General features: G+C 31.3%; 2 protein-coding genes across 5 annotated transcripts in view; one reads left to right on the plus strand and one right to left on the minus strand.

Annotated features, from left to right (window-relative positions):
• LOC118186604 (uncharacterized) overlaps positions 1-6,490 on the plus strand; it is a 66,588-nt gene extending 60,098 nt beyond the window's left edge. For both annotated transcript variants that reach the window (XM_085817563.1, XM_085817561.1), the window contains exon 10: positions 6,307-6,490. The gene's annotated coding sequence lies outside the window, so the exon portion shown is untranslated. The remainder of the gene's footprint in view (positions 1-6,306) is intronic.
• The window catches only part of trx (histone lysine N-methyltransferase trithorax), a 215,579-nt gene that overhangs the window by 9,694 nt on the left and 186,846 nt on the right, over positions 1-19,039 (minus strand). For all 3 annotated transcript variants that reach the window (XR_015041387.1, XM_085817559.1, XM_085817560.1), the window contains 2 exons: positions 8,016-8,083; positions 5,758-5,878 (listed from right to left, as the gene is read on the minus strand). Coding sequence is in view for 2 of the 3 variants with exons in the window: in XM_085817559.1 (XP_085673685.1) it covers positions 5,773-5,878; positions 8,016-8,083 (174 nt within the window). In the remaining variant the exon portion in view is untranslated. The remainder of the gene's footprint in view (positions 1-5,757; positions 5,879-8,015; positions 8,084-19,039) is intronic.

The raw sequence follows: 19,039 nt of genomic DNA on the forward strand, positions 1-19,039 counted from the left end.
TCTGCATTGATTCAAAATTAAGCAATACCTTTTCGTAACTCGTGAAAATGCAAAAATAAATGTTTCATTTATGATATTAACAATAATGCAAAAGCAAAATGAAGTTATGCAAAAAATATGAACTTAAACATTTGACAAGAGATATGATTTTCCTTGACAGAAATACAAAACTGGCAATGACTTTCATTTTGTTCTTAGGAATTTTGAAAAGATTACATGGTAGAAGTTCCATTTCTTAAGCACACTTGTTACCCCATGGAATGTAAGTGAATGCCTGAAAATTTGTGGTCAATACATATCCAATAAGATGTAAAATTAGGCAATACATTAATATAATTTATTTTGGAGGTACCTAAGTTGGCCAGTTGCAACACCTTGGTGCCCATATCTGTGAAATCAATTGTTTTCTATAAAATTAATGTCTTTAATTAATTACTTTTCAAATACTCAAGCATCTGTCGGTGAATTTGAGTATTATCATCTATTAAGGACTCATTACCAATGCCTTCCATGATCTTAACATGTAAGAAGCCACTCTGATTAAGTCCACATAATAGTTTGATATTAATTCATTTCAAAACACTATCTCTGTATTTAGATACATTTTTTATTTAGCTAGCACTGGGAATATGTTTTCTGTTTAGCTCTCTATATAACTATATCATACTTGCCAACCCATGACAATCAAAAACCAGAATTTTCTCAATGACAAAAGACTTTTTAAATTATAAAAATATAGAAAGAAAATATTTTTAATAACGAATTAACTTTAAATAGTAACTAATTAATATCTCAATGTTCAATTACTAATTCTTAAATGCAAATAGTACAAAAAAAATATTTGTACCTTTTAATACTTTTTTTTTTTTTTTTTTTTTTGGTGTGTGTGTGTAAATCCAATGGCATACACTTGCCTATCCAATATTTACTTTTACTGTTTCAGTTAAACAATAAAAAATTCCTTGTATTGTCCATTACCTATGAGAAACCATCAGAATGGCCAGCATTATTCTAAATAGTTCCCTGTACTTTAAAGTTCCATCAACACCTTTCAGTTTTAGATTAAACTCCACTGGGTGTCGATCCTTGCTGGTTTTTATAACTTTATTTCCAAGTTTTCTAATCAGAAACTGCAAAACTGTGACTGAATTTTTTTTTTAATAATTCCAACATCAATATCATCATCTTTCTACACCAAATGACATAAAACTGGACAAAAAAAGTGCATCAGAAAAAGATGCATTTGCTACAGCAAAAACATCTGCAACTTTACATATAAAATCACTTTATTGTTGATTGGAAATTAATATAGTATGTAATCATTACTGAGCAGAAGTAGCTTCTAACATGGAAACAAAACTTACTGTTGCATTCTCTGAAAGTTCTTCTGCTATTTTGTGAGTTGAACCTCTATTACCAAATTTTCCTCTTTTTTCTGATTTTCTACCTTATCATAAATTAATTAGAAGACAAAACAAAGGTTTTTTTAATAATCTTTGATAATCACTAATGGCACAACATGAATTGATGGAATTCTGTACTGTAGAATTGTGCTAATACCACTGAATATGGTAAAATGGAGTGTACAAAAAACCAAAATGTTTTCTTAAAGTTCAAAGACAAAAGCATAAATATTTATTCTTCACAAGATAAACTTACAGTAATTCGGAAATGTTTTACTTGTTGAGCTATTTCTTTATTTTGAGATAACTTTGTATCATATTTATGCTTATATTTTGCAGTAATATTTTGAAAACTGCCGATTAAATTGCTCACTTTTATCAGCAGAATTAGTACTATATCTCCATTTACTTTAGGTATCTTATAACTTTCAATAGACCCTTTTCTTAACTCCAGGAGCATTTTTCTTCAAAAAATGTGAAACGTGGGTTCCATTGGCTGAGAATTCTAGATAAGCATTTGTCTAAATATAACCAGCATGTACATACATGTTTCGAAAATTTTTTCTTATTTCACTTATTATGTAGCTGTTGGAATTGTTTCAATTTCCCCCTCCTTTCAGAATTCCTTGCTAGATAACAGTTAACACCAACAATGCATTCATCCACACTTATTGGTAAAAAAGCTGCCCCTCTTTCAATTTCTAAATTTAAGAGGTCACAGGTGCACCTCATAAGCTGCAAATCTGAACTTTCTTTTCACCAGTCTTTAAAAAGCCTACCATTACTGATGCATTGTCAGTACCAGGTGCTAAGTAATTATCCAGAGAAATTGCATTTTCTTTTCAAATTTTATGCTATATTAAATGCTATTAAAGCCTGTCGAATTTCCTTCTAAAATCGAGACAAAAAGTAAAATTCCATTCAATTTCTGAAGACTCTTAAAAAGAAATAACTATTGGATACAGTTTTGCATTTCGATTCGTAGAGAGGTAGAATGGAGCTGTTTTAATGAAATCAATAACTAAAGATTTATTTTTCATACCTATTTCTTTAACAATTGCAGACATTTTTGTCCCTCTACTTGAGTATTTCTTAGCAATTTCACTGTCAGGTAACATTTTTCTAAATAAAGCTGCAGCATCATCGGATGCATTCAGTGGCAGGTTCTGCTCTCATAGGAACAGGTATTCTGCATTAATAACTTTTTGGTCCTTTGTTTCCGTGGAAGAATCCCCACCCCCCAAATACAATTCCCGCTGGCCTAGCATTTTTATGTATGCACATGTTTAAGAATACTGGCCTATATATACACTTCGAAATCGAAAAAACTGCAAAGACACAAAACGTTACACATTGCAAATATAGTACTTAATGAAATAATAGAAGGAACGTTATCTGTGTATGATTTTTTAAAAGAAGATGTGTATTTTCCCTTTTTCAAACACAACTACAACAAAGGATCGCAGTTTCTTAAACTGTTTCTCAAAAGCATATTAAACTTGCAATGCTCAGTGATGAGACAAATGAAACAACAACCTTGTTTTGTGCTCATTGGCTAATATATGCAGCAGAACTTGATGCTCACTGGAGAATTGTAACATGATGTTTTCAGACACATATGCTCTCACAAACAAAGCAAAAGCATGGCAAATGTCTTACTGGTTTCTTTTTATATGTAATGGAGACAAAAAAAAAAAAGGTGCTTTCGAACCCAAAAATCACTTTTCAAAATACAAATAACAAAGCATTAAGCAAAGATACATAAAAATCATTAGAAGTTTTAAGAATAAGAAAATGTCAGGAGAAACATGCTGTTAATCGGGTTGGCGGGAGTTTACACAGAAATCAGTCTCCCATCTAAATTGGGAAAGTTGAGACTCCAATGATACATTTGGAAAGCAAAAGACAAGATATTATAACAGCAGTATCTTAAAAAGGCTACAGGTATCATAGTTTATGGTAAACTGAAAGTCGAGTGGCTGTACAAAGTGTATGCCTTTCAAGGTGTTAACTGTGATGCATACATGTAGAGAGATCAAAAAATCCTTCCGAGCGCCTGGAAAATGTGAATATCTCAAAAAAGAATTGGCTCACAACATCTTGAAATTAAACCCATCTCAGTAATTTGATGCTTTAGATTACAGGTTTTCAGAATTCCAAATCATTCTAAAAGTTTATTACTTTGGACTAGACACTGCAAGATCATTTCCTCCTATGACTTGCATCTTAATAATGGTAATGACAGCTGCTGAAATTGTTGAATCCTCTAACTTTTTTTTTGCTTGCTCCATTTCATTTAGCAAGTTTCACTTCTTAATAAAAGCATATGAATGAAGGTTTATTTGAACTATAGCCTCAAATTTAGTAAATAAGTGTTGCGCAGTGATAAAGGCATATATTGCGACTGTAAATGAGGGAAGACCAAAAATATCATGAAGTACTTTTTTAAAAGTAACAGACTATAAGATACCCCAAGTGCTAACAAATACATATATGGAAGGTTGGAACTTTCTTGTGTAAAAAATCTTTTTTTAAGCATAAAAATTCACATAAACAGAATGAATCACTGTCAGGAACTGCCATTGTATTTTTGCCCCAGGAAACATTTTTCTTTCAAATTTGTGTTATTTTAATATCAGTATTCAAAAACTATTTTTTGCATGCCATGAGTGTATGAAGATACTGCATAAATTTGGTGCTTTTAGCTTGAAAGCAATGGAGAATTATACTAATTTTTTTTATCAATTATCCTATGTATTAATGATATCAATTTAAATTTTTTATGTAGTTCACACAAAATAACTCTGAATTTTATAAAATGAAATTACACTCTAGAGTGATGAGACAAATTTCCTCATCATATATATGTAATAAAAGCAAAATTTCAGAGAAGTATTGAAGTAGGAACAACAGATGTAGAAGCGTAGAAATACTGTTTGCGAAGATACTTGATACTTAGAATGTAAAACTCGTAATGACTAAGAAACTTTCCATGATCCAGACGTCCATTATCCGGAATGATCTATAATCCGGACCTCAAAGCCACAAACGTTCAAACGCTGGTTCTGTACTCTTATTAGGTATAGCGTGTGCTTTATTTTGTGTGTTAGTACTTGAATAACCCTTATTCTTTGTATCTCGAATGCAGATTTTCTCATAAATTTTTAATTTCTCTTTGAATTCAAAAATAGTTTTACACCCATACAAAATAATTTTGTTATTACTCTGGCATGGCAATTAAATATTCGGAAAGCGATTCACCAGGTTTTAAGTGTTGTTTAAGTTCAGGCATAGTCTAAATGAACCGCATTTTTCCCTGCTTAGCACATTATTTGCGTAATCAGAACAGCTTGGCTTAATGATTTGTTTCTTTAACCATTTCGAAATCTGTTTGTCAATTTCATGCTGCTTTGCAGAGTGAGGGGTCACGGGGATATATATATATATATATGCAGGTATGTGTGTGTATCATATACATAATACAATGCTTGAGAACTGCTATGGAACAGGAACACTTAATGGCATACCTGATTATTGTCATAATGAATATTACTCTGAGAAAAGACACATGCCAAATATGAAGTTTAAACACAATAGTGTTTTTTAACATGAAATGGTGCATACTTTGTAGTAAGGAAAAGATAAAAACAATAAAAACAGCATTTATTGAATGATCATAAAAAATTAAATATGAGAGACAGGAATCTTCGATAAATTTGCTGTATCTATTTTGACCAAATTCTTTGCCCTAATGTGAAGCATTCAGCTGTTCATTTATAATCGTACCCAAACAAATGATAGACGTGACAAATGATGGCAAACAAACGGAAAAAAAAAAAAAAAAAAATGATGGTAGTATCAGCTAAAAATTTATAGTAGTCTCTCAATACATGCAATATCTATACAAACTGGTTGATTTCATATGACTAACAGTATACACTGCATTACATGTGGGCTGGGAGATCAAAACAATTCGCTTTGCAAAAAGTCTTCCTGCAACTATGTACTGAAGGGTGGCTCTGAATAGCTGTTCCCTAGCAGTGTTCAAGCAGCATAAATAAACTAAAAGCTGAAAAGGAGTGTGTGTGTGTCTTTGTGCAATTTTAAATAGTAACAACGTTTTGATTTTTACATGATAAGAAGCACTGAAAGGGTGGTAGTTGTATTGAATTTTTACACTTTACTGAAATAAAGTATATGGGGGGAAACCTCCCCCAAATGTCATTTAATGTATTTTTGCACATTCCTAGTTATTAAAGAGTTGCACAAGGACTTTATAAATTAATTTTTTTACATTAAATATTTATATATATATATATAATGATATATGATTGTAAATGATGAAAATACTTACTTATTGCCTAGATTCTCAATTTAAATACTTGCGACATCTTCTTGAATTACAATGACATGGGATTTTCTCTTCCTCAAAAGGAAATTTGTAGTCATATGTCAGTTCTTCACCTTTACATATCCTAGCAATTAAAATAACTATTAATTTCTATAAAATTATCTTTAGTAAATTATAAAATGGTGTGCTGTCATAATTTACAGCTCTAGCAGAAAATAAATGTATTGTGGAATGGATTTGTTCAAATCAAGATTCCATTTTAAATTCATACAAACTTAAAAAAAATAAATAAAATAGAACGTAGCTTAACATTTGTATTATTGATGAAACTTGATTCTAATAGTACTTAATACTAAGTAACTAACTAAGTAATAGTAATAATTAATAACTAAGTAATAGTACTTGAGTTTCCAATAGTACTTTCTAATTGTACTTAAAATAATTATTTCATATATTGTACAACTAAGAAGGAATTTTCAGAATTTGGCAATTCTGCTATTCTCAAACAGTTCATTTTTCTCTCAACTATCTAATATATTTTGTCCCCTCTAGATTTTGAATACTGAAATTTGTGAAGAGATTCACTATGAAGACTGTAGAACTTCATGAGTGAAGCATAAAGTGTCATTACTATGAAGGAGAATAACTATTTCAGTTTGTTACTAAGAAAATAAAATTATGAAAGATCTATTTTCTAATTATAAATTCTATGATAAATAAAAAGTCTTACCACAAATTAGAATTTTTGATTCTCATACTCAAAACACATATATTTGTTAAGATGGACATAAATAAAATTTTCACAAAGCAAACAAAATTAAAAATTTGTTTTCAGGACAGTTATGGTAGCATGGTCAACTTAATTTCGTTCATTATAAACACTTCTAACATCAGTGTTCTCATATATATTTATAAAGCAAAAAAGTTTCCAATTACTACTAAGAAATATGAATATTTACATCAGCTACTTTATTATATGAACTAACACTCTAATTGTGAATATAAATTTATGGAACTGATCTCCAAATTAAAGCAAATTTCCTAAATTGTAATAAGTTATTTAGTACATAAAAAAAAAAGTAATTTTTCAGGACGAAAATTTTTTCTCTCTCCATTTTTTTTTAAGATGGGGGAAAGAAACATTTGTCTTTAAATTGCAAGGACATAATAAAGAATTTTGAACCATTTGCAAAATGCTGAATTACAAGAATGGATATTACTATGATTTATTAATTAAATACACAGCATATCATCTATCATGTATAAAAATATCTCACTATTATTTAATATTTCTTATCATCAAGATTTTATTTCTTTTAATACTGATCTTAGATTTGCATTTTCAAAACAAGATACAAATTTTTGTTTTGCAAATGTAAAATACAACTTTTTAACGTGATCTCCATTGAGCTAAAATTCCAAATGAATACATGTATATGTATGTATAGTCTGTCTATCATAAGAAAAGCTCTCGCCAGTTAGTCTGCTGCTGTCTATGGCCGTAAAAATGAGCCTTGACCCATTTTCTGTAGGGGTGTCATGAAGACAAATGATAACTCTTTTCCCCTCAACCAACAGTCGCCCAAAACAAAATAACAATAAAGCAACCCTTGGGTTGGCCCTAATAGAAATAAACTAGCCTTGTTGCTATAGTGACCACCAGGCGCTGTGGCGGGAGCTCTTCTCATAGACAGACAGTAAAGGCTGTATATCTATCTATCTATCTATCTCTCTCTCTCTATATATATATACACACACATATATACATACATTTTTTACAGTTGAACTTTAGTTCATATGAAATAATGCTAGTTGTTAAAGATGGGCTTGTGAAAATATTTATTATGAATATTTTAGTGAATTTTGCTGGCTAAGATAGAGAAAATTTTGCATTCAGCTTACTAAAAATATAATAAATATAATATAAGTTAGAATTCTGCTGTATAGAAGAGATATAGAAAGTTACATTTTAGACTCCAGAAATCCCAAGATATGTGACATAGGTTGATCTAGATATGACACAGTCTAGAAAAGTTATTACTATTTTTAGAATAGAGAGAGAGAATTAAGGGCTATTAGCTAAATTGAATTATAAATTTGATTTACATATTTTTTATTTTACATACACACATACATATATGACGGTTACATATTGAAATGCATTTCTCATAACATGTTATAGATTTCAATGAAACACCTAATTCATAAAATAGCCTTGCACTAAGCACCATTTAAACAACTAGAAGTAAGTGAAGACTTACCTTCTAAGAGCAAATATCACAATGTGTTTTTTACCATCTACAGTTATGACTTTCGAAAAGCAGTTAGGCTGAAAAAAAAATCCAAAATAATTCATTTTCGACAATCTTAAAAAGTAAAACAATGAATTATATGTACACATAAAGCAAACTGGATACTCTAGTATTTAGTTATTTTCACTGGGAGAGCTCACTACTAACCAAAACAATTTTAAATTATACTCTCCAGCTGTACATTTAAAGTTCCTTAATTTTATTGAAAGCCATCTAACTAATACATACACATACAAAAAAAAAAAAAAAAAAAAAAAAAAAAAAAAAAAAAAAAGATAATATTTTTTAAGCTGATATTCACAGCAGTTGGTTGTTAATTAGTTTTTTTTAACAGCACTTTTTACAATACATCTCATGTATTCATTTTCTTTCTTAGAAAATTATTTGCATGTCATGCTGTTGAAACTCTTTCATATTCATTGTATACTATTTTTTATTTTTTCTTTATGGGCCAAACCATTTAGTTAAGACAAACTCTTTTTAGTACGAATTTTCATCCTTGCTTTTATACTTGCTTTATACAATCTCAATGTACTTTTTTCAAAATGTTTCAAGTACTCAATGTACTTTCATGTGTTGGAAGATTAAAAATCCTCGGACAGAAAATTCCGACAGCCTCTTAGAATAAATATTTGAATTCACACTTAAGTTATAAAAATAGCAGAATTCATGGTCATATTTGTTTATTAATGAAACAGATTTAATAGTGGTAAATTTCTCAGAATTTCGAATCCAATAAATTTTTCTATTTTATCTTATTTATTTATTAAGTAAAAGAAATTATACATTTAAGAAAAAATTTCAAAAACTATATTGTGGCTTGCATGAACGTAAAAACAGCAATCTAATGATTTATAATGAAATCACTGACAGTATTTTAAATCCAGTGAAAAAAGATTTTAATCATAATGATGATGTAGAGAACACCAAAACACCATAAGGCAAAAAACTAGTTTCAGGATGAAAATGTTCGAAATTTTTACATTAGCAAAACTATAATTTATCAAATAAAAATGACTGCATATAATTTAAAAAATAAAAAATAAAGTGGTAAAAAACTACAACATTCAAAAGTTTTAAAATTAGATACCATAATACTATGAAACATGTTTAGGGTGAAAAAATTATCTGTTCCTTTATGTGCTTTATAGAAGTTGTTTTGCTGCATTAAAATATTTATTCTCTTGTTTTTAATACCAATCTAATATTTTTTTCTCTTATGATCTGATGCTTGTCATACACTAAAATCTCTACAATTCCTACTCTCGTGCTCTGTGGATTTTCGGTTTTCTTCTGCATTGATGCAAAATCGATGTACATTTTCTGCTGATTAATGATTCTTTTACATGGTGGTTATAATTAAAGTTACCCTATTTAGACCTATGCCACTGAAACTTGGTACAGTACAAAGTATGTAATCCGGATTCCATTATCCGGAATGATTTATAATTCGGACCTCAAATGCACAAACTTTACACAAGCGTGTAGAGAATGCGCACACATTACACATGTGCGCATTGAAAGAAATGTTTAATAAAGTAAACAAATAAATATTAAGCCTTTTTTTTTTGTAAAATTTGATACCTTTAGATCATAATTGCTCTTTATTTCATAAATTATGGTTTCATATTTTTAATTGTATAATTTCTGCATGCTATCTTACCAGATTTAAATTGAAAATCTATAATCCGAAAAAACCCCTAAACCGGAATCGCCGAAGTCCCAACGAGTCCGGATTACGGAATTTGTACTGTATATACATTATATGGATGATGCAGAAAAGAAAACGGCAATACAAAAATGATAGTTGAAATTTTGACCACCAGACGAGAGAGGAGTATGAAGAACAAAAAACACAAAACTTTAATCACAGCATTTGTTGAAAGCATGTTACAGTATGTTCAACAGTAGCATGAGGGGTTTTCTGATCAGTTGCAGCAACATAATATGTTATGCTTGCTTTTAATTCTGTATGCTTCCTGTATAGACATGAATCTTTCAGGAATCCCCAGAGCAGTAACAGGAATTCAAGTTCAGAGAACAAGGAAGCCAGGCAGTCGAAAAACTTCTTGATTACTTGATCATCTTCAAAATAGGCATGAAACAATACTTTCACCAGTCTAGCAATGTGAGATAGTGCACTACGTCACATGAAGACAGCAAGCTTGTTCTTTTAAGGCAGGAATAACGTGTTCACAGTAATGAGCACTTACAGAGTGATCAGCGAATAAGCCCTGATTTCAAAATTAAATATCTCTATAACAAAGATCGATAGAATTATGCGGTAAACTGTACATTTATTAACAAAACTGTAAAAATGGTGTACAAAAGTTTATAAAATTTAGTTATGAAATTCGTTAACATAACTAAATTTTAACAAATTCGTTAACAAATGGCGCTCTAATTGCAATGACCTATCAATAACCTTTAAATTGTGCTTCGAAGTCGAAAGTGATCAGTACAACTGTTGGCTAGTGAAAAGACGCTAAAGTAGAAAGCAAAATAATGTATTCCATTGAACAACGTGTATTTTGGTTCTGGAATTTCACCAATTAGAACACAGTGCTACAGCAACACGTCGCAGTTTTCGAAACTGATTCAATGTTCCAGTTGGACCCGATGTGAAAATCATTCACATGCTGTTCGCGAAATTCGAATGGACTGGCAGCGTGACTGATGATCGAAAGGGAAATGTTGGGCCTAAGCAAACTATAGTCACCCCTGAAAATGCAGCCAAAGCTTCTGGATTTGTTCAGCAAAATTCTAGGAAAAGCATCCAACCTATTGCATCAGAGACAGGTTTGAAGTACACGAGCACACAAAAAATATTTAAAAATAGCCTACGGCTGTTTCCATACAAAATCAAAAGTCATCAGGCCATACCCATGAAAGCTGTGCAACAAAGGGTTGACTTTACGAATCAGATTCTAACAATGATTGACAACAGCAGATTTAATGTGAGCTGCATCTGGTTCACAGATGAGGCACATTTTCATTTGAATGGAATCGTTAATAAACAAAACTGGAGATTTTAGGGTACTGAAAATCCTCATTTGCGTGAAGAAAAAGGCACTGCATTCGCCTAAAGTTATGGCATGGGCTGCGCTATGCGCCAGAGGCATTATCGGACCCTTTTTCGTACGAGAAATGATAACTACTGAACGTTACGTTACAATTTTGGAACAATTTGTCAGCACTCAACTAGCATTGGAGGATCGACCAGGTATTGACTGGTTCCTGCAAGATGGGGCTCGACCACATCGAACAAATAAAGGTTTTCATTTTTTTCATGAATACTTTGGGAATAGAGTAATTGCTTAGATTATCCTCAATTTACTGACACAAGAATAGCCGATCTGAGTCCTTGTGACTTCTTTCTGTGGGGCGCATTGAGAGATGCTGTCTATTGCAATAATCCTGCTACTCTAGATGAACTTGAATCGTTGATTGGTGTTGCATGTGATTCCATTTCCGTCCTGACATTGCAAGACGTGATGTCAAATTTCATTGTTCGTTTATGCCCCCTCATTGTTTCGAACGGTGAACATTTTGAAAAAGTTGTATTTTGATTGCAAAGGCTGCTTCACTTTATTTTTTAACTAATTTTTTCTTTGACTCCTTTCAGAGAAAGAGTTTTAGTGCAGAGCACCATCTGTTAACGATTTTCGTAACTAAATTTTCTAAATTTCTGTACACCATTTTTATAGTTTTGCTAATAAATGTACAGTTTACCACATAATTCTATCGATTTTTGTTGCAGAGATAGTTAATTTTGAAATCAGGGCTTATTCGCTGATCACCCTGTATGATAGAACACTTTGAGGACTTGAAGAGAGTTCTCTTCAGAGAAAGAGGGACAAAAAATGAAATCAGCAGTTCAACCACACCATACAGTAATGTAATCAAAAACCAGAGACCATACATGCACAACATTAGGGCTCCCATACACAAGAGTTTTGGGTATTAGCTGCTTCATAAAGGGCAGGGTTTTTAAAACTTTTTGATGTAGGGACCCCCATAATATTTACAACAATTTTGTCGGACTCCAAAATCATTGTGCGAATCCGATACATGGGTGGGTGAAATTGTCAGTTACTTCACTTGTAGTATAATATACTATTGCAGTTTTAGGTCATTAACTTTAATTTTTAAAATAAAATGAACATTTCTATTAAAAAAAATGCCACAAAATGTTTTTGTTTTTTTCTTTGTCTGTATTGCCTTACAGTTATCTATTTTCAGATACATTGCGTAAAAATATTTGGTAATTGTAAAATTATTAGAAGTTAAAGAAATATCAAAATTGCTTAAATGTTTGGCGACCCCCTACTGCAGGTCCCGCGACCTATATAGGGTAAAATACAAACTGTTCATTCAGAAAATATTCCAAGGCCATGCACTGTCAATGCTGTTCTGGCAGCAGTAGCAGCGGGATAGCAAAATCAGAGGGTTTTGTGTGGGCTTGCAGTATGCAGCTTTTGCAGAAGTCAGATCTTGTATGAATACATTACAATGGATTGCAGAACCTTTCGTACTGTCCACAAAGGGAGAGAGAGACGAATTACAACATTGTTCAAGCATACTAGAAATAGGAAATGTTGTGTTCTTTGAGCTTCTGAACCAAACAATCAATTCCGAAGTGTACTGTCACCAGTTGACAAGTTTGAACGAAGCTCTCATTCAGAAGCATCCAAAACTCATTATTTGTAAAGTGGTTGTGTTCCATCATGACAACGCGAAACCACGCACAAGTTTGGTCACTCGAAAAAATTATTGGAGCTTGGATGGGATATGTTGCCATAGCCAGCATATTTGCCTGACCTTGCACCATCTGACTTCCACTTGTTTCGCTCTCTGGAACAGTCCTTGCATGGTAAGACTTTCTCTGATGAGGCTGTCCATCAGCACCTCAGTTTTTCTTGGATAAAGACAGACTATGCACGAGGAATTCTGCAGCTCCCTAAAAGATTATGCAAGTTTATCGAACAAGGCGGCCAATATCTCATTGACTGAAATGTATTCTTGGTATCAGTAAATACACTTTGTGAAACATGCATAATATATATTTTGACTTTTCCAACAACCAAATAAATTAGAATGTTTTGCGGACCACTTTATTCTTGTTTCCTTTGAAAACAATTTTTTAGCATATGTCACTGCAAGTAAACTTATATTTTTAAAATACAATTAATTAAAATTTATTTAATTTTATATTGATTTTAAGTAATTGAATTAGCAGATGAAAATTTATTTTAAATAAGGCCATTAGAGTTTGATAATCTTTATGTTATTACTGAAAAATGAAATATAAGTTGGTACATGGATGAGCTTGCCAATTCTTACACAGCTGTTCTGTGTTTGGATATATGCTGGTAAGAAGCCCCATTTTTGTTGCAAAGACTTGATTTTAGAATAAGTTAGCTAAAAAAAATTAAAGAATTTAAAGAGCTCATCTACAGTAAGTTAAAGATTGCAATCTAAACAGTACCAGTACTCTATTAATTATTGACAATATATAAATTCTAGAAAGCTATTGAAGCAAAACTTGAAATTACAGATCTTTATACTTTCAAACTATTATTAAAAATATAACAATAACTAAAACACATTGCACATATAACTTCACAATGTAGCATAAATAATTTCTTTTAAGATGTTTTGTTTTTAACTTCTTTTTCTTTTTTTTAAATATAATGTTCAGTCTGCTTTTGATGCAATTCTATGTCGACTGAAAAACTAACAAGCTTAAAGAAACAACTGCTAAACCACTGTCAACTAATGGGGTTATAGCATTCAAGATTTAATTTAGGTACTACTTTTGGAAGCAATAATTAATTATGTAGTACAATAGAGACAGTCTTGTGGAACTACTGCACGCTAAATCACTTTCCCTAAAGTTGTTATTTAGATTCTTTTTTCTGTCAATAATTTTTTTGGGGAAAAAAAAAAAAAAAAAGACTTCACAGTTACTTAGATAAACAACCACTTCTAGCAGGTAATAATATCCAGCAATGATGTACAACTGAATACTTTTGTTGGATAATTTAGTCTGAGAATCACATTAATATGACAGATTTTACTAACAAACTGCCCAGTTCTGCAGCTCAGGTATTCAGTAAGATGAGTGAATTCCCTTCAGCAAACCCACCTGCATGTAACATTCTTATTTTAAACTTTAAAAAGTCTTCCTTTTTCATGTAATGCAAATTATCTCTTTATCACAGCTACTTCCAAAAATATCCCACTGGTCAATAATGTAGAACGATTCTTTCATAACTGAAAATGTAGTGATACAGTTATCTTCAACGTCTTCTCTAACAAACTTAAAATAATTTTTTCACAACTTTTATTATACCATCCTAATTTTCTCCACTTTCCAAAGTGGTGTTTAACTGTCAAGCATTCTCAATGTACAATTAAGATTCATCTGTTGCACCTTTCAAAGTAGTTCTAGTTAGAAGTTATTAAAATCTAATTCTTTTATTTATTGTAAAGACAATGAGAGTGTCTCCAAAGCCACTCATAAGCTAACCATTTAGCTTTTGTTCGGCTAAGGGGCAATAGTCGAGCTTCATTGCTATGCTATCAGACCTTGGTATGTCACAAAAACTGCTATAAGAATTTTACCTACATGTTCTAACTTTATGCCAAATTGATATAAGAACCAACCAATCACATAGAATGAACACCTAATTGACAATTTTACTGAGTCAGCTGCTTACCTTCCTCAATCAGCCATGGCTTATATAAGTGTGAATGGACTTAATGACTTTTGTGCTCTAAGCTATGACAATAATGATGACTATAAACAATCAAGTAAATGATCCCTTAAATGTAAAAAATCTCTTAAAATTATTTTTAATAAATTGTATTTTAAAAACATTATAAGTTTCCTGGTAGTAACATATGGTAAAAAAGTGTTTTCAAAAGAGACAAGAATAAAGTGGTCGGCAAAACATTCTAATTTATGAAAGTGGTTCCCACTTGATAAATGTTTGAAAAACACTACTGTAGACTGCTTCAGAAGCTGTCAAATATGAAAAGCCTACCCCCTTTCTCATGCAAATTGTTAAGTTAAAAGTAACTGATTTACACAGAAATTTTTACTGCTAGATAAGTAAGTTAGCTTCAAGTACAGCAAATAAATTGAAATTTTTACTGTATGATATTTGTCAGATAATACATAATCTGATATTTAATAAGAAAATAAAATGCAAACACAATTAAGAAAAAATACAATCAAACAATCCAGAACTTTGCATATGTGCACATATTTTTAAATAAACTGCAAAAAATGCAAATACACCAAAGACAATTTCAGTGTTTTACTGTAATTATCATTGTCACCCAGTATCAGGTTTAAAGAACACTTTTTATTTAATGAAAATAGTTGTTTTATGTTAGATGTTACAGCTGCATAAGCTGATAGCCTAATGCAGTGGTCTCAAACTGACAGCACACATGCAGCCTCTGAAGCAATTTTATATGGGCTGCTAATATATTTTCTGTAAGTTTATTAGCAATTATAATGACATAAATTACTATGGCAAGAATTTGATGAAATATTAAAGATTTTAAATAATTTTTTGGACCAATTTTACATTATTTTCATGGCCATTAAAAATCAACGTTAGTAACACCCCCCAAAAGATCTATAAATGAAGCTAATTAATTTATACTGTGATATAAATCTTATTCAAAGTTTTGAATTCCTTTTCATTTGCACCTGTCAAAAATTAAGTACCCTCGGTTACAAATTTTTACGATAACAGTAATTGCTTTGTTTGTTTGTCTTCCCCCCAGATAGGAACATCTGTGCATAGTAATTTTCCCCCTCCCCTTTATTTAAAAATCCCTTCTCTACAATGTAAATAAAACATCCCAAAGCCATTAGATATACATGTATGTTCATAGCAAAGTAAAACAAAAGCATATATATAATCAATATGCTTTAATTTCTTGTTATAATTCTAAAAAAAATTTTAAAAGTTCTTATAGGGGAATATATATATATATATATTAAGATATTAGATATAATATACATTTTCTTCTTCTTCAGTTGAACTACAGCCTGTTACAGGCCAAGGCCGTCTCAACAAGCTTCCTACAACGACTGATTTTTAGAGTCTTGAGATTTGCTTTCACACAGTCCATCCATCTTCTGCAAGGTCTGGTACCATTTGCAAAGGTCACCTTTTTAACAGTGTTCAAGTTGTCGCATCTAAAAATATGTCAGCCACCTGATATGATAAGATCTGACAACTCGGACAATGTTAGGCTGTTATTATCTTCTGTAGATTTCGTGGTTAAAAAAATTTTCCATCTACTATTTCCCCACAATACACATTATAATATAAATTTTTAGACATAAATATACACCAAGTTGGCACGGAACAAAGAAAGTTGCAGATAGATGGTGGGAAAAGAGTTAGGAATTCCAATTCATGATGCCAAACCTATACTTGCTTCCACACTATCGGCACATTTATGCAGCCTGTTCATGTTTGATTCCCATAGATTGACAAAGCAAATAAGTTTTTAAACATTTTTTTTTGGGGGGGGGGATATTTAAATGTACTAACACCTCATAGAATACACAACAGTTTGTTATTGAGCTTCTCAATTAGGCAATTTCATAGTTTCAGATGGGAATGCATTAAGTTTTATATTTAAATGTTAAATACATAGACTGTTTACACATTTTTTAGAATGATTTCAGTTAAGAATTTTTAAAATAAAAAAATAAAATCCGAAAGCTTTCAGATTTTACATTATGCCCAAAGGAGTGTGTTTTTTTTTTTTTTTTTTTTTTTTTTTTTTTAACAATTTGTGTGTTATCTTTATTTATTAAATATCATGTTCTTCGCACTTAAACCATAAAATTCAGTTCAACAGCAATATCACAAAATAATTTTAATCTTTAGAATTTCCAATATACAGTCTTGATCGCTGGAGATTAAAAAAAAAAAAATTCCCCCCTCCCCATACAGTTTTGCCATTGCTCGCAATGAAATCAATGAGTTTGTTAATCAAAAATTCATTAAAGTTTTACAAAATATGATATAGGCAATCAAATTACAAAATTTGGCTTCCACATGTCCATACTCGGGTGGAAACGTACGTTATTTAAAATTTCATGGCTCTAGGTACCATTGTTTTATCACAATGCCAGAAATATACGTACATTTATGCAGATTTTTCATTATTTAATTTCTTTAAATATAATACAGGGCTTTAATATTTGGTGGCAACAATTTTAAAAGTGAAGCGACATTTATAGTAAATCAACACAAAATGCCAAAACCCTTCTAGGCAAATTGCCCCTTTGGACTAAAAAAAGCAAATGCTCTGGAATAAAAATTTTTGGCAAAATCTTTTCTTTGTACTACAGTCAAAAGTCTTTAATCCGGACTCGTCGGGACTTCGGCAAATCCGGATTATAGATCATTAGTTTAAATCTGGTAGGATGGCACGCAGAAATTATAAAATTAAAAATATGAAACTGTAATTTATGAAATAAAGAGCAATTATGATTTAAAGGGTATCAAAATAATATAAAAAAGCTTTATATTTATTTGTTTACTTTATTAAACATTTTTTTCAATGTGCACATGCGTAAAGCATACATTACGCATAGTCAAAATTAGAAAATTGCAACCAGAAAGCTATTTGATGTGTATTCGTGATATTTATAATGACAAGGAATTTGATTTAAATCATATCAAAGACGGAGTACATCGAGATGAAATACTACATTTAGTAAGGAATTTTAAGACGAAAAAAATAAAAACATCTGCCCTGAAGATAAGGATAGTGCTGACAGATCAACTTCCAGTTCATAGCGTGCCGCGTCGACCCCCCCTCGCAGAGCAGCGTGAAATTGTTCACAGATTTCGGAATGGTTAGAGAAACAAAGGATATGCCTTTATAAATTTTTTGCAGCAATTCCACTTTTTGTTTGATGGACATCGAAACATGGTTTCGCTTTGTAGATCCTTTGGCAGCTCCAGAAACGGAAACCCTTTTTGACATAATCGAAAGTTCAAGCTTACTTTTTATAAAATTGCTCAAACAGTCTGCAAAAAATAATAAGCGGGATACAATTAGAACATTAAGGAACAACACAATCTGCAACATTAACTGAAATAGATAATTAGATAATTTTAGCTTAGCTTATCCGTTATACATTAAATGCGCATGCGTAAATGTATTATGCGCATGCGTAAAGGTATTATGTGTTGGCAGTGGTGATAAAAGGCAAAGCATGTTTGCTTCCCTTAAATAAAGCTAAGAATACACTAAATAAAATTCTTGCTTTATTCCGTAAATAAAATAAAAGAGCTAACACTGTAGCCTTTACATTTAAAATCATTTAGTGAAAGCAAACTAACATAATGCTAACTCACAATGACACAAGAGAACAAGAAACAAGATTCGCCGATACCGGCGTACATATATACTCGGCCAACCCGCCGATCTTGACGTCTTCAGCCAATCAGCGGCAACCACGTTAGCTTACCGCCGATCTACTCCGATCAAAATTTGCATGTGGAAAACTAAAGCCAACAAACGGCCCTCTTTTCCCCATGCAAAGACAAAAACAAAACTTTCACAGAAGTTCATAGTTCAATTCTATTATACGAAAACACTTATTGTCTTTAAACACTGAAAACATCTAAACAAAACTTTCTTAAATTAACAGCAGTCCCTGGTTTTGTAAATAAGTCGGCAGTATTTAATTTACTGGTGATAAATTCAAGGTCAAACACTCCATCATTTACTAGTCTTCTAACAAAGTGATATTTTACGTCTATGTGCTTAGTTCGGCGATTTTCTATTGGCGATCTAGAAAAATCAATGGCAGACTTGTTATCACAAAATAGTTTACACTTTCTTAAATTAAACTTTAAAATTTCATCTTGTAAGACATTTTTCGTCCACATTAATTCCTTCGCTGCTTCAGATAAGGCGAT

This window comes from Stegodyphus dumicola, chromosome 5 (genome assembly GCF_044657685.1).
Source record: "Stegodyphus dumicola isolate Sdum_Otavi_A_Nest chromosome 5, ASM4465768v1".
NCBI lineage: Eukaryota > Metazoa > Arthropoda > Arachnida > Araneae > Eresidae > Stegodyphus > Stegodyphus dumicola.